This window comes from Centrocercus urophasianus, unplaced genomic scaffold (genome assembly GCF_019232065.1).
Source record: "Centrocercus urophasianus isolate 14NV4802_14NV808 unplaced genomic scaffold, USGS_Curo_1.0 seq_16, whole genome shotgun sequence".
NCBI lineage: Eukaryota > Metazoa > Chordata > Aves > Galliformes > Phasianidae > Centrocercus > Centrocercus urophasianus.
In genome coordinates this window covers 17,591,311-17,608,878 of record NW_024884711.1, presented here as the reverse complement: position 1 = coordinate 17,608,878, position 17,568 = coordinate 17,591,311, and the positions used below count along the sequence as shown (strand labels likewise).

General features: G+C 44.4%; 1 protein-coding gene across 1 annotated transcript; it reads left to right on the top strand.

Annotated features, from left to right (window-relative positions):
- The first annotated feature begins 9,465 nt into the window (after window positions 1-9,465).
- Window positions 9,466-11,724, top strand: IL6 (interleukin 6). Its single transcript, XM_042817354.1, has 4 exons — window positions 9,466-9,738; window positions 9,821-9,934; window positions 10,056-10,202; window positions 11,533-11,724. The coding sequence occupies exons 1-4, from the start codon at window positions 9,466-9,468 to the stop codon at window positions 11,722-11,724; spliced, it is 726 nt and encodes a 241-aa protein (XP_042673288.1).
- The last annotated feature ends 5,844 nt before the right edge of the window (window positions 11,725-17,568 follow it).

Genomic DNA, 17,568 nt, shown 5'->3' with positions numbered 1-17,568 from the left:
TCTGATGCTGACTGAATGCTATCCTATGGCCTTTTCTGCCCATTCAAGAGTAATGCTACCTGAAATAGTCCACAGTGAATCGCTGTCTGAAAGAAAGCCTCCCACAGGGGCACAGAGGAACATCCCAGGCAAAAGATCATTTAGGGGGAAAGAGACATTTAGGGGGGAGTTTTGAGGATGCAAAAAGTATATGCATCAGTAGGGAATCAACAGCAAACTTCAGGATTATCAAGAGACATTGTACTATGGAACTGGGGTCCTCTACAGAGGTGAGGATCTATCCAGGATGATTCAGTCCATACTGAACAAATTAAAAGTGCTTCAAAAACTTACTTTCTAAAAACAATATATTGGAAAAAATGTGTCCTTTCTGTTAAATCCCCAGATAAATTTATTACAAAGCTTGTCACTCAGAAAAAGCTGGGACTTCATTTCAGATCTATGGAACTTCATGCTCAGATTGTAGTATATGACCTTTTGTGATTGCATTCCTCTTGTTGCTCCAGGCTGTGTCAAGATTATTAGTGTTTATAGGGCTAGTTCAGAGGAAGAACTGGCAGAACAGGCAAAGTGACTTTGTCCCTTGGCAATGAAATGTCCCATGTCAGTGGTAAGCAAAGGATTCCAAGCAGATGGCATCTGCAAGACAGTGTCAGGTTCATAAAGTAATCAATAGAAATGTTGCCATTGAGCTCTGTGTAAACAAATTCCATCCTTTTACAGTAATTTATCATAAAGATAATATAAAAAACTTTCCCCCAGTGTGACACTGATCTTTCACTTATGATAAGCAGATATTTTCTTTACCCCTGTGGCTGTTTCTCCAAAACAATACACAATATTTATTCAATATACACATTGTAAGAAAACTAAGAAATAGGAAACAAAAAGGAAAGGAATTCCAAGAAAGCTAAAGGACACTCCCACACCAGAAAATGTCATCTTTGTTTTGCTGACTTTTGGCAGGCCTTTTGCTCTGCAGAAGATCTTGGTAGACCAAAAAGCAGTGGAAGTTGCAACTACCTTACCTGCCCACCTACCAAAGACCATTTTGAATGTTCTGATTTCTAGAGGTTGGGATCTCATAAATTTATAGTCCAAAGACCTTTTGGACTACATTTGCAACCTATTTGCAACCTCTTCAAATCACAGAATCATAGAATGGTTTGGGTTGGAGGGGACCTTTAAGATCATCTAGTTCTAACCCCTCTGTTCCAGGCAGGGACACCTCCCTCTAGCTCACACTGCTCGAAGCCCGATGCAGCCTGGCCTTGAATGCCTCCAGGAAGGGAGCATCCACAATCTCACTGGGCAGCCTTTTCCAGTGTCTCACCACCCTCACAGTGAATAATTTCTTCCTGAGATCTAGTCTAAATCTACCCTCTTCCAGTCTAAAACCATTGTCTCTTGTCCTCCCTCCCCAGCTCTCCTGTAGGCTCCCTTCAGGTCTTGGAAGGCTGCTATAAGGTCTCCTCAGAGCCTTCTCTTCTCCAGGCTGAAGAGTGTTATCTGTCTCAGCTTGTCCTTGTAGAGGAGGCGCTCCAGCCCTCTGATGATCTTTGTGGCCCTCCTCTGGACCTGTCCCAACAGCTCCATGTCTTTCTCGTACTGAGAACTGGATGCAGTACTCCAGGTGGGGTCTCAGAGAGCAGAGTAGAGAGGCAGAATCACCTCCCTTGACCTGTCTGGTCATGTCTCTCTTGATGCAACCCAGGATACGGTTGGCCTTCTGGGCTGCAAGCACACATTGTTGCTCATGTTTAGTCTTTCATAAACTGACACCTCCAAATCCTTCTCCTCAGGGCTGCTCTCAAACCATTCTCCACCTAACCTGTATCTGTGCTTGGGATTGCCCTGACTCAGATGCAGGACCGTGCAGTTGTCCTTGTTGGAACTTCATGAAGTTGGTGTGGGCCCATCTTTCAGTAGCTTGGTATAAAAAAATCATCAGCTGCAGGCTTACCTATACAGATGGCAAAACATGCACTGAAAATTGTCTGAGGCAGTGGAAGTCTTCAGCTTGACTTCCTTTTTCACAGGCATCAGGAATCCTGTCATTATCAATGGAGTTACAATAGAATAAGACACATGCAATTGCTTTCTGAGATCAAGTAGGTACAACCAGATAAAAAGACTATTTAAGGATCAGTAAAAATGTCCAAAATAAAATCCGAAGCTGAAAGCAGCTGAGCAGTCACAATACCTTAGACATACAAATTGAATTTAGCTGCTAAATTTGCCTGTCATGAAAAGGTGATGAACACTTTGGTTTTTTAATACTTACTACTTCTTAAATCTGTTTTTAAGAGTATATGCTGGTTTGGAGAAGTGAGAACTGAATGTTATTTTGGGATGAGGTAAAACATCTTTTTGTTTGACTTGAAGACATGTATCTTGTTATTCGTAGTTTATACACTCCTAGGAGTCACCCACTTTACCTGTCTCCACCACATTGACACAAGCATTTGGGCAGAGTTAGAACTGATCCCACTGAAACCTGTCTTTATTCAGTTTCTTTGTTGGGTTGGTTTCCAACCATATGCTTTCTCCAGCTGCTCAAATGCCAACACCAACACATGTGGGGAACTGTGAGAAAAAGTGACTCATGGCACAGGTCAGGCTACTGCATGGCAGTGCCATTCTCTTTGGCAGTGGCTTTCCCACACCAATATCTACTCTCAACAGTTGTGGAACCACAGTGAAGCACCAGGCAAAAAGATTTCACTACATGGCATCTGGGCTGAGTGGGAAACATGGATAGCATCTAACTGAAAAGCACAAAACTGTCCAAGAAACATGGAATCTCCATGGAATCCTCTACCTGAATTTTAAAAATTCCTTTTAAAAATTTAGTTGAAAATTGAGTTTTAGAATGTAGCAATTTTATTGTATGTATATAATATGAAACTTTGCACCAGAAATTTTGCATAGACAAACACATAACACATAACAAAAATATTATTAAATGAAACACAATTAATATGCTGTTTCTTAAAAGCATCTGTAATTCTCAACAAAATCCTTCCTCTCTGTTCATGTTTGCCAACTTTTGTTGAATTTACTGGAACAAAGAGAATACATTCCACTGTCAGACATCTCAAAAGTGTAGGCACTTCATCCTGATATGCCCAGACACGCAGCATCAGAAGACTGCCCGCAGAAATCCCAAAATCAGGGCATTTACAAATAGAAACGGAGATCAGAGAACGAGCAGCAGGGAGTGACGTTTGATGCTGCAGAGCTAAGGCACAAAGATGACTAGGGAGATACCCAACATGTTCCCTCTCCACACCAAATCTGTCACTGTCACATGCCACTTCAGGCACAGGGGAGAGATGGGGTTTTTCAGATTCCAGTCGTTCGTCTGGAGTGCTTCTGTTTTTTGTGTGGGTTTTTGTTTTTTTTTTTGGTTTCACATGTATTTTTGAAACCAGCAGGGAAATCGCTGTGTTCAAGACAAGCGATGCCCTGGGACTTTACGCTAAGCAGCACCTAACTGGGGCAGGAAGAGCTGCGGTGTTCCCATGAGAGAGGCTAAGAGATAAACTGCTCAACAAACCATGAGGAACTCTTGCATCAACCAAAAAGAAACTCCAAGGAAATGAGCGCTTCCCCCTCAGAAAGCAGGCACCTCTCTCAGGTAGTCAAGATCCTTCTCTGGGGAAGATCCAGCACCCAACCTCTGCTAGGTTTGGGAGTACAGACCAGCTCCTCCCAAAATATATGAGAGGAAATACGAAGGAAGCAAAGACAATACTATGGGCTTCCACATCTGCCTAGGCTTATCCAAGAACTCTGAGGTCACAGTACTTATTGGGATTCACTTTCTATTCTGGCCCAAAGGCCAGAATTCTTCTGCTATGTGTTAGGGCAAACGTTGCCTGGAGTTCAGGCCAGCCCACCAGGGCAGCACAGCAGCACTCTTCCATCTTAAGAAAAAATGTTCACTTGAAGAGGAGAGAATGGAAAATGTTTTGGCCAAGATTATTTTTAGGGGTTGGAGAACTTTCCTGTAAAGTAGTAAATCTGGGTTCACAACCCCTTTACATATGGAATGATATGATTCACATCTCCCACACATCCTGATTCAGCAATTTAAACAAAATACATCAGACTATCTAATTAGCTGATTGGTAGAAATATCTGCTTGGGCCTAGACCACTTGAACCTTCTGGTGATTTGGACCAAAGTCCTTAGATCCAGTCTGACCCTCCGGGATGCTTCTGCTTCAATAGTAGCAGTGTGGGAAAAGTGAAGGTTCAGATTCAATACAACTTCTTAATCCTTGCTGTTATATCTTTTTGATGTGCAATTACGAAGGGCTCCCACTGTACTAAGTAGGTTCACTTTAACATTTTCAGTATAAAACAATGAAGGACTTTGCTAAAACGTGCACAGAAAAAGACAAAAAAATAAAAATAAAAAAATAAAAAAATCAATCAGCACTTCAGGCAATTTCTGAGCAATGATTTTCAGATTTCTTGGCAGGACCGAGGCCAAATGTACACTTACAGCAGCAAATTCCCTAGTAGCTCCCCAGTATCACCACAAGATCCTTGAGCTACAGAACATTTATGAAAACCACACTGCCATTTCTGCAGGTGTGTAACGTGTTTTGTTTTTCTGGTTACTCATCTCCTAAGAAAAATTTCCAACACACATAAATTGTCATTGAAACACTGTCTCCAAAAAGAATGCCTTGCGTGATCCTGGGAATGGAACTAGGATACTTTTGTCAGCGACCCTGTAAAGCATACCATCTTGTTGCATCACAGCTAATGCTCCAGGTAGGCAGTCAGTGTGTCTCATTACCCTCAGATGGGATAAAAATTACATCAGCGTCCACTTCAGCCATCTTCCCATTCTTCCTGGACAAGATTTGGTATGCATTCACAAATGTGATTACTTCCTAGACAAACATTGATATTGCTTGGTTTTCCTTTGCTGTTGAGCAAGCTCCCTGGAGGGAGACCTCACCTTTTGATGATTTTGTAAAATACGTTAAAACATGACATTCGTACCTCCCATATGCTGACTCCTCACTGCGTTTTCTTTCCAGCTTCGTCATCTTCCCCGATGACTGAAAAACCTCCCTCTTCTCCGTTGTCATACAACTTCTTCGAACTTCATCTTTCACACTTAAAAGGGAACAAGGAAGTTCCTTAAACGCAAGTGGAACTTTCAGTCATTTTGGTTTTAAAAGGAGACAGAGGCTTTCTATTTCCATGCTGCATGACAATAGAGGCATAGTAACAGCTGCTTTCCACCCCTGAGGAAGGGCTGTGGAATCGCACCCTGGTAGCATTTACTGGTACACCCACAGCAGTTAATTACTCCTGGCACAAGTCTACTTTCCCTGATGAGTGCTGCGTTAATCCCATTAAGGTGTACAAACGGATACTTGCTTGCAATATTTTTGATTTGACAGGGATGTGTCTACTTGGAGTGATACATGGCATTCAGATAGTCCCCAAGGATAGTTCCCTCCAGAGCTTGGTGTATCAGCCACCATGGTGGTTGACTAGAGAAGACCATGGCATGATTTCTCTTCTCAAGGTTAACCAGATAAGGCTGCAAATTGGAACATAAATTAAAACAAACTATGAATTTTTCCTCTAGACCTCTACTTTAGCCTAAGGCATGGAAATTCACAGTATTTGCATATGATATGCTTGAGAAGAAAATTTAAGTCTGTTACTATATATCCTAGTCTTGTTTAAAAATGATGCAAGCTTGCCTGTAGGGAAAAAAAATGAGCAATCCCCAGAGTTTTTCACAAAAAAAAAAAAAATCCCCAGATATCTGTGTGGTTCCTTGCTGGCTAACAACCAACAGAGAACCAAAGAACTTGCAACATAGCAATAGTAAAGGGCTGATTGTTCAGGGTGCCAGTACTCCTGGGTGTCATGTGTAGGTCCATAAAGCAGCGCTTGGTTATGAGAAACATCGACACGGTATCTTAGCATCCTGCCCAATATGTTCAAGTACAGTGCAGGGACACTTGGTTGCACTCTCACCTATTGCTGGAGCTGGTAGTATCCTACTTGCAAACGTTTGGGGCAAAAAAGTTTGTTTTCTGAAGCCTAGGATTTTTTATGCAGACTGATGAAGATGGTATTACTACTGTGAATGAGAAACACGTAAGAACTCACAAATACTGTAATTTCAGTGGATGCTGGATACAATAAACCTTAAAAAGAAAGGAGCTGTAAAATGGGTGATGTGTTTGTATCTTGGTGGACAACAGAAACCCCATCTTGTTCGGAGCTATAGGAACTTAAGATCTTATTAACAATTTTAAGGATATCCACTGAAAGCATGCCGGAGGAGCTGAACATCAGCTTTATACCTCACTCATGACATCTACCATTATTTCATTTAATCATTGTTATGATTCCACTTACACAGTCCACCAGCAGTTGGCATTTTCTTCCACACATGAACTAAACTTGTACAGCAGTCCATTACATTTTTTTAGTCATATTCCTTCTCCTGTTGCAAACACTACAGCCTAAAGAAGCAATCTCTGATCAAGCATTAGTGGCTTGCATTTATACTGCAGAATATTGAAGACTATCAGAAAGGAAAAACACCACTAAATCAGAGTGAAACATACCACAAACCTAATAATCCTCTGCCTTTATTCAAAATCTTAATTTTTTCTATGCAGGATGGCCACGTATATGCAGCCAGGTGGCTTGCAGCACTAAGCACTGGGCAGCACTGGGCCTTACCTCAACCCATGGTTGACAGCCAACAAAAGAGGAGTGATGCACTTTGACCAAAAACAACTCTGCAGTCTGCTAAGCTCTTCAGGGGCAAAGCATTTACCCCGATGTTCTCACCTATCTCACCTGAAAACAGCCTCCTGCTTGCAAATCTCCCTGGAAGCAAAAGTGGCATGGGCTTGCTTGCACCCAGAGCGATTTTTTGAGTCTAGGAGTTACCATACTAATGCTAGAAATTCAGCATTCAACAGGTGGCATTATCCTGATTGGCTCTCTGGCTATGAATTCATCCCTGACTGTAGCTAGGATTAGTTTTCATGTGCCGAGAGTCTGAGAGGTTTTTTACAGCATTCATAATTGGCCTCTCTGCTCCCACAGAGCTTTACAGTAGTAGTTTCCATTGCCCCGACAAAAGAAGGAGTTGAATGAATGCTGACAGTATTTGGGATCCCACCTGAGGAAAGTTTTGCACAGTGGGAGGCAGCCATCTGTTTTGTAATGTAAATGACAATAAGAGAGGACTAACCCACAGAGTGAAATGAAGAACAGTAGCAACAAAAGGGTAGAAGAATAGTAAACTGTAAGATACACCTGTACCTAGAAATTATGTCTTACAGTCTCAGTAATAGTGCTTGGACATATTAAAGTCCCAACAGCCCCATACCTGATGCACAGTTAACTGATGACCCAGCACTACTCGTCCAGGGCTTACTGCTTTCTGAACAAGGTGATGAAGCAGCTTAGCTCAGAGCAATACAGAGCAGGCTAATTAAGCCCTTTAAGTCCATCACAAACTTTAAACATTCCTATAGATAGATCACTGCAAATTACTCATTTTAAATGCAGTACCAGAGAGAAAAGGGGGAAAAAATGGAGAGAGAGAGGAGGGAGAGAGATTTTCCCTAAGAAAATAAATGCAGTAGTAGCAGAAGTGTGAATTCAGGTTTCTCCTTCTCTTGAATGCCATGTAAGGCATTCATGAGCGTCTGCCATGGGAGCGTGCAAGGATGCTCAGCACTTCTGAAGTGACGCACACAGCCAGACAGAAAGAGCAAACAAACCAAAAATAAAGTAAGGGGCAGCAGTGGCAGAAGGCTTGGGAGCTTTAAGATGAGAAACAACAATTGAAACTTCATTTTATTTCACTTTGAAGGTTTAATCAAACACACTGGCAAGACTAGAGAAGCTGGGCTGTGTGCAGAAAGCGGAACATGAGCCATCCAGAACCGGAAAGAAAGAGCTCTCTGTGTGCTATCACACACAGAAAGTAGGAGGCAGGAACTCCCTTCCCGCTGCATTTGCTTCTGAAGGTATCAGAAGGCAAAACCTGGACTCACCTCACTGGGTTGCTCCTGCCCTTTGGCACCTTGCAGCTGGACCCATCAATTTGGTGTTGGCCAAACATGCTGCTGGCTGTGTGCTTTATTCTTGTGGTTCATACCACAGCTCTGGCTGGGGAGAACACAACAGAATATAATTGCTATAGCTCAGGGAAGCAGGCACACGCTGACGGCAGCTACTGAAAGTCACTGTGTTGCTTGCAATTCAGTGCTAATATCTCCCAAGTGGGCAAAATTACTGCAGCTGTCTTTGCACTGTGGGCAGAATGGGACTTTAGATGAAGAGTGGTATTCTGCCTCTTTCCCAAGACGCTCTACCCAGGCTGTTCTGGAGCTGCCAACATCTGGCTTCTTTACAAAGCAGAGTCTGAGAGTCTGAGAGTCTCCTATCTCAATTCCTGTGTCAGCATCTCCCTGCACTCCATGTTATGCCCTCCCCATTCCAAAACCAGGATCAGTTCTTTCTCTGTTTTTCTCTATTTGGCAAAAGCAGATGTTGACACTCCCAAAGCCGACCAGCAGCTTGCCCTGAGCAGCTTGCCCCAGCCCATGGTAGCACATGCCTGAGCTGAATGGCCACGCTCATTCTGGGCAAAGAATCCCTCAGCGAAATGCCAAAATTCCCAGCACCCCTCCCTGTGTGGCGAAGGAGATAAGGCTGCAGATAGCAGGTAAACAACTGCGTGGCATTTCCTGCGCCTGCTGCCCCGGGGAGCCCTGGGTGCTGACCTTCCTCCACTGCTGTGTGCTGGAAACACCGGAGCGATGGGATGTGCCCAGATGTGGTTCACAGAAAGGTGCGCGTGTGACAACGTGTAACGTGGGCATGTGCAGCAGCTGAACCCAGGGCATCCAGTTTCACGTTTACAAGTAATCAAAACAGAACGAATGAAAATAGAACACAAGTAGAAGGAATTTCTGAAATTCTTAAAAACAAGAATAAAGATGCATTATGAGTAAAAGTAGTGAAAACAGGTATCAATGTATAAGACGTATAAAACACAATAAAACATAAGACAGGCCACGCCTGCGTGCAGGTACGAGGCTCTGCGGGCGGCTGCCGGGCTCATCCCCCGCCCCGACCCCCGGTCGAGGCCAGGTGAGCGGCGGCGCGGCCCGCAAGGAGTTACGGAAGGGGAGGAAAAATGACTTCATGCCTCTGCCTGGCCCGGCTCGCCTCCCCCCCCGGCCCCGTTTCACAATCCCAATGCTCTCGGACGGGGCGAGTGAGCGCTGTGTCAAACCCAGCGCAAGCACAGGGCACACACCCCCGTGTTCTCATGCCGGATTTTCCCGGACCATGAATAATCTCGAAGCCCCCTCGATAAATACACGTTCAGGGATGCCCGGAGCTCATTCGATCCGTCAGCCTCCCCGACGAGCAGAGAAGCCGCACCATGAACTTCACCGAGGGCTGCGAGGCGACGGGACGGCGGCCGGGGAGCGCTGGGAGCCGCCGCCGGAAAGCGCCCCGTCCCGGCCCCGCCGCGCTGCTGCTGCTGCTGCTGCCGCTGCTACTGCCGCCCGCCGCCGCCGCCCCGCTGCCCGCCGCCGCCGACTCGTCCGGGGAGGCCGGGCTGGAGGAGGAGGCGGGGGCGCGACGGGCGCTGCCCGACTGCGAGTCGCTGGCCTGGCTGCTGCACAGCCGCGCCGCCCGGCTTCAGGACGAGGTGGGTACGGGGCCGCGGCGGGGGACCCGCGGGCTGCGCCCGGGGCTTGGACGCGACGGCAGCTCTCGGTGTCTCTCCGTAGATGTGCGAGAAGTTCTCCGTCTGCGAGAACAGCATGGAGATGCTGGTCCGGAACAACCTCAACCTGCCCAAGGTGACGGAGGAGGACGGCTGCCTGCTCGCCGGCTTCGACGAGGCAAGGAACCGCTCCGCTCCTTCCTTGGGCCGCCTTCGGCCCAATCCGAGCGCCGCTGAATTCAGCGCGACGTGCCGGGCACCCCGAACTGCTCCTGATGTTCTCACTTCTCTCTCCACAGGAGAAATGCCTGAGGAAGCTCTCTAGCGGCCTGTTCGCCTTTCAGACCTACCTGGAATTCATTCAAGAAACTTTTGCTAGCGAAAAGCAGAATGTCGAATCGCTGTGCTACGGCACAAAGCACCTGGCGGCCACGATCCGGCAGATGGTGAGTCGGTGTGCGGGGCACTGCCGCGGCCGCTGGGACGTGCAGTGATGTGCAGTCAGGACATGCCCGAGGCTGAGCATTTCCCGCTGTTACTTATCCCATCAGCAGCAGGTGCTGGCTGCCTGTGCTGCTTTCCCTTATGACTAACTTTCAAGTTTTACAAGCTCGTGTTCTGTACTCTTCTTCCAATTTTCTGTTTCCATTCCTACCTTCCAGACAACAATCAAACTCATCAGACTCCTTTAAAAACAATGTGCTCAGGCACTCTGCTCAGAGCTGCACTTTGGTCCCCTCAGTGCTGGGACCACCGTGAAGTACAGTAACTTTGAAACCTCACAGAAATAACTGCAGATACAAACAGCTGATTTTCTTTCAATTTGATGAATGGAATGATATCCACTTCTGACTGCTGTTTTCTGCACTTTGGAGTGCTTTAAAAGATCATACTTCAAAACTGGCTTCATTCCTGCAGCACTTAATCACGCCCATAACCCTTCCCTTCCTATAACCCTTCCTACTTTGTCAGCAGTGAAACTATGGGTGAGTGAGGGCTGCCCAGGTGAAGGGGAACCAAGAACTGCAGAGCTCTCTGGCTGTGATTTCCTGCCAGGTGTTTTCAGCACTTGAGAAGGACTTTGTGTGCCTTTCCTACCACACTTTTTCGTGTTCCTCATTCTTTAAGTGAAAGGGAGCTGGACTTCTTTCTTTCACACTGTATTTGCTAAGAATAATAGTCCTGGCTTAAGGCAACTACCGGCTTCAAACTTGATATATTGTTTGTAGAAAGTTTGTTCAAGGGCTGGGTGAGACTGGCCTTCTGTGGAATGACGAGGGCTGAGGCATCAGAGCAGGTGGCACAAAACAGAGCGGGTGCACGGAGCTCTGTGCTTGTAGGGACTGTTGAGATTTTGAGAAAATCAGGAGCTATGGCTTGCAGGGTGGAAACTTCTTTATGAAAGCAGTCCGTGTAAGGCTGTTTGAGATGGGGATGGCAGGTGAAAGTAATCTGCTACTTGTGCTCCAGTCCATCCATTAGCAAGCTCCCTATTTGGATACCTAACACACTTGTGAGCGAGGATGCAGCAGCCAGTATGGTTTAGACCGAGCCACGTCCCCAGCCAGCACAGGGCAGCAGACACTGCGGGCACTTTGGGCCAGGCCACCCCAACCCCAACAAGCGTTAGTTGGAATTCTGGAAGAGCAGGGATAGGCGTACCTCAAAACCCAGCGCAGAGGTGGGGCTGCCGGCAGCTGTACAGAGAGGAGGGCTACGAAGCCGGGTGGAACACATTCGTACCTATGGTCTGACTCAACGTTCTGTTTCCCACAGGTGATAAATCCCGATGAAGTGATCATCCCAGACTCAGCCACCCAGAAATCCCTCCTCGCCAAGCTGAAGTCGGATAAGGCCTGGATAGAGAAAATCACCACGCACCTCATCCTCCGAGACTTTACTTCGTTTATGGAGAATACCGTGAGGGCCGTTCGCTATTTGAAAAACACCAGGAGTTTCAGTGCCTGAATGTTTTAGTTCGGGCACAGTCCTCTGTTACCGATCTGTCACGTGGCAGATGGCAGTGTTGTTCCGTTTCAGGAACCAGATAGTAACAATGGTTTGCATTTATAGACATTCTCATTTCCTTCTAGGAACCTATTTATTGTATTTAAAATATTTATTCTTTTCTAATGTTTTCTATTTATATGAAATATTTTCAATATTTAGAAATAACTTAAGCAAAACACCTGTTTCATTTCTTATGGTACTATTCAGAATATCAACTTATTTATTACGTATTCAATGCCAAGGAAAATGTCCAGAAGCCAGACTGTTGTATAACTTATGCTTTTAAAATATTTGAGAGATTGTATTTTTTATCTATTTATATTTTTTAAACAAATAAAAGCTCACTGGGAAAAAAAAAACAAACAGCCTGTCTGAACTTTGAATAGGACTGAAGAGCTACAGCGTATCCAGCGTCTAATGCCCAGAATTATCAAAATAAACCCTTTAAATAATTTAATCTGTATAATTAAATCAGCTATCTATGAAGGCTGCTCCAAATGTAATGCCTCCTATTTCATTGGGTCAGTCCGCTACGTCAAAGGTGGATGTTGGTGGTATGGCAGCAGAGGTTGAACCTTCCCTCAGTATCCCATTACATGTTGCCGTGTGACAGATGGCAGCAGAGGGACAGTCTGACAGAATGGCATCTGACATCGAAGTGAGGATGAAGCAAAGGTGTGCCACTGAATCCCTCCATGCAGACAGAATGGCACCTACTGACATTCATCAACACTTGCTGAATGTTTGTGGAGACCAAAAGTGGACGTGAGCACAGTGAGGCAGTGGGTGGTGTGTGCAACAGCAGTGTGAAAGACAAGCCATGTTTCAGACAGCCAACGCACAGCTTTCACACTACAGAATGAGGAGTGTCCTGATCAGCTCATCCACATGCATTGGCTAATGTGGTGGCTATACGGAATTACAATGTTTTGTAGCTGAGAACTTGCTCTATGAAACAGTGTTATTGTGCTCTTTGTTGTAGTTTCCATGGAAATATATGTAAGACACTACTTTCAGAGTGACCTACACAGGGCATCTATACATACATACACAGCACGATCAACATACAGTTCTTAAAACAGTGTATGTAATGCATACAGATGTACTGTACATCAGTGTGTACTTCACTGCATGCACAGCAGTACGAGCATGATAAAGCATCACTGCTCTCAAGAAACAAATGAATGAGTTCTTTCTATTTAATATAGAACACTCCATAAACCTGTAAATGTATTTAAGTGTATGCTTAAAAGTCAATCTAATTAAAACAAACAATATGGTCAGATACCAAATTAACAAGTTTGATTTTATCATCTGATTAGACACTGCTGTCTTCTAAGGGAATTCTCCAAATTGGATTAAACATCTGAGACAGAGATTTAGGTTAGATATTAGGAGGAAGTTTTTCACTCAGAGGGTGGTGACACTGGAACAGGTTGCCCAAGGAGGCTGTGGATGCCCCATCCCCGGAGGCATTCAAGGCCAGACTGGATGTGGCTCTGGGCAGCCTGGCCTGGTGGTTGGCAACCCTGCACATAGCAGGGGGGTTGAAGCTAGATGATCCTTTTCAACCCAGGCCATTCTATGATCCTGTGTTCTTCTCCCTTTCTCCTAAGAAGTGGAAAAAATCTTAAGTTCTTTCCCCAGGTGGAAAGAATTGACGTATTGTTGCAGCAATGTCAGTGACTCTTGGGATCTAATCCATCTGCCACAGAGCACGAATGCTAGTCACTGAGCAATGCAGAGGTAAAAATAGGTCCTTAGACTGAGTACCAAACCACTGAAATATTCCTTAGCTCTATCACCTCCTTTGTTGTGGCTGTGAACATCCTCTTATACCCAAACTTAGAGGAATTTCAGCTCATAGTACACACAAAGGATGGGCTCCCTTGAGCCTTGTTCTTCCAGCGTGAACAGCGGAACATTAATTACTCTCTCTGGAGCAGCACAATGAGGAGATGAAAGGTATGCTCTGGAATGTGGATAAGGATGTCAGTAAACTCTTCTCTTCCTCTGAGCGATCTTCTGATCCTCCACACAGACATTCCACTGCTGGGGATGCCAAAACAGTGAGCAGTCAGCTCACAGCCTGCATCTCAGAGGCTCAAAACAAAGCAAAATGCAACTGCTTTGCCCAATATGGTAAAACCATAGGCTCAAATTGTGCAACACCTCAGGAAAGAATGAAGAGACCTCAGAATGGTCATTTTCAAGAAGTCTGTGGTGAGTGAGATTTTCTTGCAAGACAGAAGATAGCACTTTAGTTGTCCTGCATGTGGTCTAAGAGACATAGAATCATAGAACAAAATACAGAAATCTGGTTGGTTTTTTCACAGCTTACCTTGGCAGAGATTTTCTTAGTGACTACTTGGTGAGAGAGCATTCTGGCACTTACCATGTCTGTGACATCTATGGGAAAGCCATGAGAATGACTAAATCATTTTGCTGTTTGTGAGTAATATGCAACAATCTATCTTAAAGCTACTGGGCTGCAGTCTTGCATGCACGTGACTATGAGAAGGAAATAAGGTAATTGAATCTGTTCTGGTCTTGATGAAATTCTAGAGTATCTTCAGTATGAATTCAGTAAGTGCCTTTAAAAATATAAAGTTCTCTGACTGAGGTAATGTATGAGGGGTCTCAATCTTGCTCCCTCTTAGCTACAGATAAGGGCTTAGATTGCAGCTACGAAAAGCACAGTCTATTCACAAGTACAGTATGAATCACACTGCCTCTGATTCACAAAGGAGTCCTCAGCGGGAATCCCGAGTTGGACCCTTTAAGCACTGTATTACTGTGACAGTAGCAGGGAACAAAACAAACAAAAAAACAGAAACATTCTGTCTCACCTCTACCAGCAGCAGTTGACAGATTGCCTAAGATCATTCTTAGTTACTGTGTACACTTCAGCTAAACAAACTCACTCTTTGGATTGAACTCCTTGAATTGCAGGAGGCACCTGAACTGCAGAGCAGTGAAATTTCACACAACATAGCTTAAATTAAACCCACATTCCCCAAAGGCACCCTTCAGCTGGTGGCTGCCTAAACTGTCCAGCATTCCAGTAAAGGTGTAAATGTTACATTTTGGGATGGAAGAGACAGCAAAGATCGCTGCTTACTGGACAGGAAGGTCAACCTCAAGTTTTTCCTGGAGGGAAGAGGATCACTGATGCTGCTGATGCAGTTGCTGAGTTGCCACAGTTTATCTGCAGCTCCTCCACAGACCCCTCCATAGAATCATGGAATCACATAGGTTGGAAAAAACCCTTAAGTCCAGCCATGAACCTGAGCTACCGAGTCCCACTGCTAACCATGTCCTTCAGTGCTACGTCCACACTTCTCTTAAATACCTCCAGGGATAGGGACACCACCATTTCCCTGCTCAGCCTGTTCCAATGCCTGATTAACCTCTTCATGAAAAGATTCTTCCTAACGTCCAATTTAAGCCTCCTCTTAAGCAGAAAGTACAACAGATTCTTGAAAAAGTCTGTCTCCATTTCTCGTACCTTTGCTGACATTAATGAAGGCTGATGGCTGTGAGGTTAGCAAGACAGAGCTGGTGCTACAGAAGTGGAGAAGCTACAGTACCAACGGATCTGATGAGTAATGAGCCATCAGATGAGCTCAGCAAACTTGTGAAACTTCCCCTGACTTTTGCACTATTACCTGCAACTAATAATTTTTCAGCATTCAGTTCACATGATGAAATGGCAGAAAGGTGAATATACAACAGTACCTATCAAGTCAAAACCTAAAGTTCCAGAACTGCTGCTGAATATATATACTATTACAAACCTTGGGTATTTGATAGGAAACTTTCTTTAAACTTCTGTTTTTCAAGTTGAATTATTAAACAGAATTTCACTGAGAGATCTGAAATTGTTTTCTTCTTCCTGGTAAGAGGAAAAATGAAACGAACACTCTCACACAGAAAATATGATCTCTGTAGACTCCAACACCAAAATACCATTTCCTCCCTTCTTCACCATACAAACAAATTTCTGCAATTTCAACGCGTTTACCCAAACCTTGGAATACTTTCAAGGCAGACTTTGGGGGCTCTCAAATAACACAGTAGACAAATATCAATAGATATAATTCTAAACTCAGCATCATAGAAATAGGGCCAAAATGATGCACACAAATTATATTAACAGTTTTATTACCTCAGAGAATCCCTGCTGCTGCACACACACACAAAAGCACCATCACCTATGGAAAGTTCCAAGTCCATTCCTCAGCTTGGATGAACTGCCTGCTACAACACCACTGGTGCACAGCAACTGTCCTTGCCTCTCCTTACACTTATCCCTCCTGCTCACATGGCTCAGTGGCCTGGCACTGGGCTATAAGAGAAAACAGAATTTGTGAGAAGGGAGATCGTTTAGGATGAAGGCAGACGTACAGACGATCTTCCAGTCTTGCTGAGAAAGACCTGTTTTCCAGTTGCTGCACCTTGAATTGCACCATTTGGGAAGTTTCCACGAGAATAAAGTGGATCCAGAGAAATCACATAACGATGTAGTTGCAAATCCATGTTTACCTAATTTCCCAGGTCAGTAACTGCTCACCGCTTTGCACTTACTTTTTCTAATTTTTGACAGAAACTTGATTTCTTAATTGCAAGAAAATAGGAGTAAATCCCCTTTTCCACTTAGCAGATTTGCATCTCCTCTGCCTTACCCATTCCCTAATCCTGAATTAATATAAACATAATCAAGAAACAATGCATGTAAGCCACAAACAGTTACTGCATCACATACCATCATGGAAAACTATTTAGAAATTGCAATTAAATAGTCTGTTTTAAAAACTAAATTAGTCATATGACATTAAACCAGGATGTGGTTTTTACTTCTGTGGTGAGAACAGATGTAATGAGCTTTTATTTCCAAAAGTCATCACTGGTATCATCATAGCTTAAATTCCAACTCCATAATGAGGTGTTTCCAAAAATACCCAGATTGCTTTGGCAAATTTTCCTGTTAAAAATGTGTTAGATCCCTGTTTCATTAACACGATGCAGCTAAGCCATGGAAAGCACTGTCATCTAGAGCCATCTTGCTGCACAGACAAGAAGCAATGGTTTTAGACACAGCCAACACGTGGGCCTGTTGTTACAAAATTATGAAAGTTGCTTTGGTTTGCAGTGTTTACATGTTTGAAAACCGTATGATAAAAACTTTAAGTTTTACTGATGATTAATTAGGAGACCAAAATTACCATACACCAAGACCAAAACAGCCCCCAAACTCACAAACTCCCCAAGCACAACACATCAAGCACCACCAGGACTCTGCTGCTCCCTGTCTGATGTGCATATTTGTCTTTTTCTCTCATCTCATCTATTTTCCACTTCCAAAAATCTTGTCTTTTATCCTCTTCTGATCAATCCTCGTCTTCTTTTTTTCTCCCAGAACCTAAGCTTTTTTTCTTGTTTTTCTTTAGCCTAATGTCTCGATCCCCGTTCACTCTGTTAGTATGACAGAGAACGAAATACTCAGAAGGCAGGACATTACAGCACTCCCTGCCCACCATGCCTTCCCAATACTCCACTAGTGCTTCACATGCAGCCTGGCTACCAGAGGAGAAACAGCCCAGTTCTTCGTCCCTGGCTTCTTCATAGCTGCTCTCCTCAGACACCAATCTGAGGTGACACCATTACCTCGTGTCACTCTTGCAGGAAGAGGCCACAGCCCCTGTGGCCAGCCCCTTCTGGCATGGAGCAATGTTATCTTCTTCATATGTGAGGAGATGAAGTACAGCTCATTCTTCTAATATTAATATCCCCGTATTCATA

Coding starts and splice junctions, on each gene's coding strand:
- IL6 (XM_042817354.1), top strand. CDS start 9,466: ATGAACTTCACCGAGGGCTGCGAGGCGACGGGACGGCGGCCGGGGAGC. Junction 9,935..10,055: donor TGCTCGCCGGCTTCGACGAG/GCAAGGAACCGC, acceptor CTCTCTCCACAG/GAGAAATGCCTGAGGAAGCT. Junction 10,203..11,532: donor CGGCCACGATCCGGCAGATG/GTGAGTCGGTGT, acceptor TGTTTCCCACAG/GTGATAAATCCCGATGAAGT.